The sequence below is a fragment of the Myotis lucifugus genome, unplaced genomic scaffold, assembly GCF_000147115.1.
Source record: "Myotis lucifugus unplaced genomic scaffold, Myoluc2.0 scaffold_27, whole genome shotgun sequence".
Lineage (NCBI taxonomy): Eukaryota > Metazoa > Chordata > Mammalia > Chiroptera > Vespertilionidae > Myotis > Myotis lucifugus.
In genome coordinates, this window is record NW_005871075.1 from 2,691,516 (window position 1) to 2,697,619 (window position 6,104).

Here is a 6,104-nt window from a genome sequence, read left to right on the forward strand (position 1 = left end):
CATAATTAAAAAACCAAATAATAAACGCCATCAAAATGAAATAGCGCATACATTTAAAAAAAGCGATTAATGAATCGACAAAGCAAACGAAAAAGTGGTGCATCTGCACCGGCTGAAGGTGAGCAACAGCTTCCTGACCGACGCGAGCCAGGGCCGGCGCGGCCGCGTGGTGAACGATCTGTACCGCTACAAGCCGCTCAGCCCCGGCGCCGTGGTGCGCAACGCGCTGGCGCACGTGGGCGCCAAGGAGCGCGAGCTGAGCTGGCGCAACTCGGAGAGCTTCGCCGCCTGGTGCCGCTACGGCAAGCGCGAGTTCAAGATCGGCGGCGAGCTGCGCATCGGCAAGCAGCCCTACCGGCTGCAGATCCAGCTCTCTGCCCAGCGCAGCCACACGCTCGAGTTCCAGAGCCTGGAGGACCTGATCATGGAGAAGCGGCGCAACGACCAGATCGGGCGGGCGGCTGTGCTGCAGGAGCTCGCCATGCACCTGCACCCGACCGAGCCAGAAGAGGGCGACAGCGACGCTGCACGGACTAAGCCGCCTCTCGAGCGCCCCCCTGAGCCCTGCTGGGAGGAGGAGGACCGAGAGGCGGTGGTGCACTGATGGGCCAGCTGAAGGCAGATTTGTGAGAGGAAGCTGTTGCCAGCAGCTGCTGCCCCCTCTCTCCATTCCTCTACCATCACCTTCTGGGCCGCATCTGGGCTCCTGGGCCATTTGGAAAATAGAGAGTTGGCGAAAGGCGCAGCCAGCTGTGGCTTGAGCTTGTTATCTTGACAGAGGAGGAAGAGGGTGCAGGTAGGAAGAAAACTTTGGTTGGGGGCACGGCCTGCCCACTCCTGCAATCTGTCTCCTTTCTGAGGTGGGGCAAATTGTGGGCATGCCTGGCACTAAGTCCCTTCTGGACCTGGGTCCCAAATCGACCCTTTTTATGCACACAGGGGTGGAGAAAAATTCGGAGTACCAAGGCCTGCCATTGCCTCCTACCCGCTTACCCCTACTCTGTGCTAAGGCCAGAGTGGGGTTGGGGCCTGAAGACAGCCCCATATCCTCTATCCCTGTGGAGCTGTGTGTGGGATCCAGCAGGCTGAGTGATTTATTTTCTGGGCCTCCTGGGAGGCAAGCCTGGAGAAACCAGGACCAGGTCTGGGAGCAACAGACCCAAACCGAGCAGCTGCCTGTGAAGTGGAACAAAATGTCCAGTGAACTTGGGCTACAAAACAAAGAGTTTGCTACCTCCCTCCTCCGGGTCCCCAAGTAATTCATCTTCTGGAGCTGGCTGAGTCTCCTACCCCCTCCTGCTCCACCAGCCACTTCCCAGGTTATAAGTAAATCATTGTCATGGGCCAGCTAGGGGAAGGATTCAATTATGGTTCTGTTTGGCCGCCTTTGTTTCTAGCCTGCTATTGTAGGCATTTACAGCTGTGTTATTTGTTATCAAAGGAGGGAATAGCCTTTTGTGTCTCTGATCTAATTAAACCTGCTCGGCTGTGTTCATCCGCAGGTCGCACATGGGATTGGCTGGTGCCACCCCATAAAGTATCCACTACAGAAGCAGCCAAACAGGTTTGTCCTGGTAGGAATTAGTCACTCCCACTGAACCCCATTCCTGAACAATGAAGGTAACCTTTTTAAAACGTAAGGCTTTCATGGTGGTCCTGTGAATTTTAATTTTCCCTTCTCATTTTTGTTCTTCTGCTGTTAAAATCTTAGGCCTGAGGCCTACTTCAGTGATAAGGTATTTATTTTGGTAGCGACACTTGATGCACACTTAATTCAAAAGATGTGCAGAGTCTTGTTATATGGAAGCAGTCTCCTTGGTGCTTGGAGGACACCCTTCAGAATGCTTTCTCCAGAGAGCTGAGGGCAATCACAAATGCCAGGTGGTGTAGTCAGTGCCAAATCTGGCGACACTCCTAAAGCACTGGTTCCTGCTTGTGGGATCTGTTGGCAGCAGGCTGGCTAATACCAGTTGAATCTCCTGCTGAGCTATAGTTTGCTTTATTATGAGGCTTTAAACATTTTTTACAACCTGTTCCTTGTATTCATGTGAGCTCTTTAATGATGTGTGCCCTGCACTTCAGAATGCAGCTCTGCCGCACAATGACATTACTAACACTGTCTCAAAAGTTGAGTAAAGTTTTTCTTCCTGTTGGGAGTCATTAGAGATTACAGTGAACATGTCATTTTGCGACCTAATTCTCACAGTTGGAGTAGAATCATATTTGAGTCTCTACAGTGTGATCATCCTTGGGCCTCCTGCCTGGAGATCTCTAAATCAAGGCAACAAGACTTGAAGGATATCCTTGTTTACTTTTTCAGACTTGGCATTCGAGGCCATAATTTTTAAGACATCATAGCACTTCCACATGACGTCATTTCATTACAAGGACATTAGCCATGTTCCCTGCTTTTGCAGGGATCTCCAGACAGGTCCTATCACATTGTTAAAGATGAGCCACACTCAACCCCAGTCTGCATCTTTGGAGACCCATATGCCTCCTGTTGGGAATGTCAGTCTAGTTTCCATGTTTAGTAAGTCTCACCACTTAGTGTTTATGTTGTCTTGCTCATGGAAAAGCGGAGCAAGAGAAACATGGGTACAGGCATTGAGGAGAGCTACTCCACCTAACAGATTTGGATTTTCTTTTATGTTAAGCACAGTAGTTATAGTTGGAAGGAATGACTAACGTGCAGGCAGCAGAAAGGAAGAACAGGCAACACTCTCTTTTCCACTCCCCCATCTCTGTCTCCCTCTTTTGCTCTCAAATGGAAAGTGAATGTCCTTGGTCCCGTTGAGGTATAGCAGCGACTGTCTATTGTTGCAAACAAACAGCTTTTTGTGAGAAGTCTCAACGTGATGAAGAACTGTAAGACCTACACCAATGATCACATTCTGCCTCTAGCAAACAGGTTTTTGAAAACAAGAGGAAATAGATCTACTCCACTTGCTGCTTTCCCATGTCAAGCAAGCATTTTGTACAGGGTACCAGAGATGTGAAATATGTAATACTTAGGAACTGTGATGCCATCGAAAGTGTTTATAGGCTTATACAGCTTCAAGTAGAGCAACAACCAACCAGCGAAGGTGCCAAGAAAGGAGAAAGGAACCAGCTCTCGGCTCTTCTTCAACATGGCAGTGTTGTGGGTGAGTTTTTAATCCTAGGCAGTGGCTACATCTGGCACTTAAAACAAAACAAAACATTATATATATATATATATATATATATTCAATAATTTTTGTTTCTCCTTAGGATTAAGACTTTAGAACTATTTTGTATTCCGAATTACAGATGCTGTTTGAAGGAAAGAAATACTGCTCGCAAGGTTTTTCAGACGGCTCTGGCAGGGATGAGCAGGCCATCCGAGGGGAAAAGTATGCTAACCCTCTCTCTGTCTAGAAATTCTATTTTCTTACCTGAGCAGCTATTTTATAAGACTGCTTATATAGTCCGAGGAGCCCACAACTTCAGCCACACAACTTTTTGTACTGCAAGAAACTCAACTTTTTGTAGCTTTTATTTCACATTTAATTTAAAGTAACTATAGCACTAAAATGCCTAGCGGAAGATTTTCCTCCAGACCCCTAAGGAGATTTTATGAAAAAAGATCCTTCAGTGGTTAAACTTCTCATGTCGTTGGTGCTTCTGACCCTAATAGCACCACTAGACAACACAACAACCACATGGAAACATATTTTTGGAAGCAAAACTTTAATTTTATACGTCATGCTATGGAGAGTGAAGAAAATTTAAGGATTACTTGTTTTCTATTTTTTTCTTAACAAAATGGAATCCACTGTGTTGAAGACTCTTGATATTATGTGATTGTCTAACCATTTTTTTTATACCAATAAATTGAAATAAAATCCAGTATGATCATGGTCATTGAATGGATTAGTCCGAAAAGTTATATTTTATTTATGATTTTTAAAAATCAGGGTAACTAAACTTCTCATTGTGTTGTTTTGTTCTTCAATATACTTGTAATCCATGGAGAATTCCATTGATGAACACGATAATTTCCACATGTGTTTTATTTCTCAGTGAACTGTGTAAACTTTAATTTTGTTGAAGGTTGTATGTTAACTCTATGTTATGTTCTCATACCACTTCTTGAGAAGGAAGTTCTAATTTGAAATTGTATCATTTCCTTCAAAATGAAGGGCAATGCTTAGTTAAATAAAAGATTGATAACATCTTTTAAACCATTTCCTCTTTACTATGTCTTATTAAAATAAAATCTGTCAGGTTCTTTTGAAAGATGCTTCGAGGGTTTCCAATAAACCATCTATTAGAGTTAACTGAATTTATATATATGTTTCCCACTTGTATACCTTTTTCCCTCACATTTTTGGTCCATATCCAGGTTCCTCAGCTTAACTGCAGTTTTTCTGAGAATATTAGTGTGTATCGTCTTTTCAAGTGCTCAGCAGACAATTGGATGAATTAATTTAGTGACTGCAAACCCTCATTGCATTTACAGTGAGAATTAATGACCCATTGTTTCTAGGCTATTGGTGTTCATGAAAAATGTCTCATGAACATAAATTTCCAATACACATTGATTTTCAGAATTAATGCAAACATTACTGGAAACCACACATATTTTGGAATCTATACTGGGGAGTTGAGGGATTAAAGTCAGTAACCCATGTTGCAACATAGGTAATTTCAGAGTCCCAGACAAAGAGAATGGGCTCAGCGAGTAATTTCATTACAGAAGATGGGCAAGTGTGATCATGCGGCGCTGTTGGCATGATAAGGAAGGGGTGCACATTTGCCAGGAGTTGGTAAAGGAGCAGATGTGGCATCTGGGACTGGTGTGGGGGAGGCCACCAGGACTCTACACCAGCACCTGGAAATGCTCCCACAATCCTATGAGGTCCTAAAGTCTTGAGTTTTATCAAAAGACTCCTGTGAGACTTTTGAATAGGAAGAAAGTTGGTTGCTGAAGGCTGTAAAAAGCTCAGGTAGCAGTGAGACCCTTTTTCCCTGGAGTGGGAGTCCTTGGTTTGAAATGGTACTCATGGCACAAGGAAGTAGGGGGAGGGAAGCCTACTGGAATGTGTATTTATTCTTGGGTGATTTGGGTGCAATTTTGGTAGAAGCTGCTGTTCCCATTTCTGCTAAGTGGACTGAGCTTGGTTAATGTAGGAAATGACATGTTTGAAAGCATTTAAAAAGCTCAAAATGAACAGTCTCAAAATAAGTGCAGAAGGGCTTTTATTTCCTTTTACTGAATTTAGCAAAACTGCTGATTGAACAAATACAGCAATTTTATCTGCAGAGTAGATGCAAGAATGATTAGTGTCCATTTGCAAACACAACAGGGTACTAAGTATTTATGAAGGGTTAAAGGATGTTGAGCCGTAGCCTGGGCATTAGGACATACAGAAGTTAAACAAATGGAAACCTCTAGAGATCGTCCATACTGCTGAGCTTGTTTCAAAGGGGAAATCAATTTCACTCCTACATAGAGGACAGAGTATGATAAAAGGTGGCTCTGTAAATGCTTATAGTTGGTAGGATTCAAATGAAGTAGATGTGTATAGGTTTAGTTGGAGTACTGTTGGAGAACTTAGATAAAGAATCCTTGAAGGTGCAAATGGCAGAGGAGAATGGGGCATAACTAACATTGATGAAGCACTTAACTGGGAGGCTCCCAAATTCCTATTGTCTAACACAAAGATAACCTGACCCGTGGTTTCTTTTCTTCTATTATTTTAATCTTTATTGAAATTATTATATATGGCTTCCTTTCCCCCTCATTAATCCAATGCAGTCCACCCCCACCCTCCTGCCCCAGGCTTTCACCACCTAATTGTCCATAATTGTCCATATCCATGGGTTATACATATATATACATACAGGATCTTTGGTTGATTACCTCCCACCCCCCCCCGCCCCCCCCCTCCCCCCGCCAAGCTCCCGCACCTTCCCTCTGAGATTCTGCACTCTGTTCTATGCTTCCATGTCTCTGGCTCCTATCTGTTCATCAGTTATTTATTTTTATTTTTTAAAAAAATATATTTTATTGATTTTTTACAGAGAGGAAGGGAGAGAGATAGAGAGTTAGAAACATCGATGAGAGAGAAACATCGATC

General features: G+C 43.8%; 1 protein-coding gene across 1 annotated transcript; it reads left to right on the forward strand.

The window, feature by feature from the left end:
* Positions 1-73: 73 nt before the first annotated feature.
* On the forward strand, positions 74-2,033 carry FAM84B (family with sequence similarity 84 member B; the record flags this gene model as incomplete). Its single annotated transcript, XM_006086385.3, has 1 exon — positions 74-2,033. A coding segment is annotated over one exon (531 nt), but the record flags the coding sequence as incomplete, so codon positions are not given.
* Positions 2,034-6,104: the final 4,071 nt, after the last annotated feature.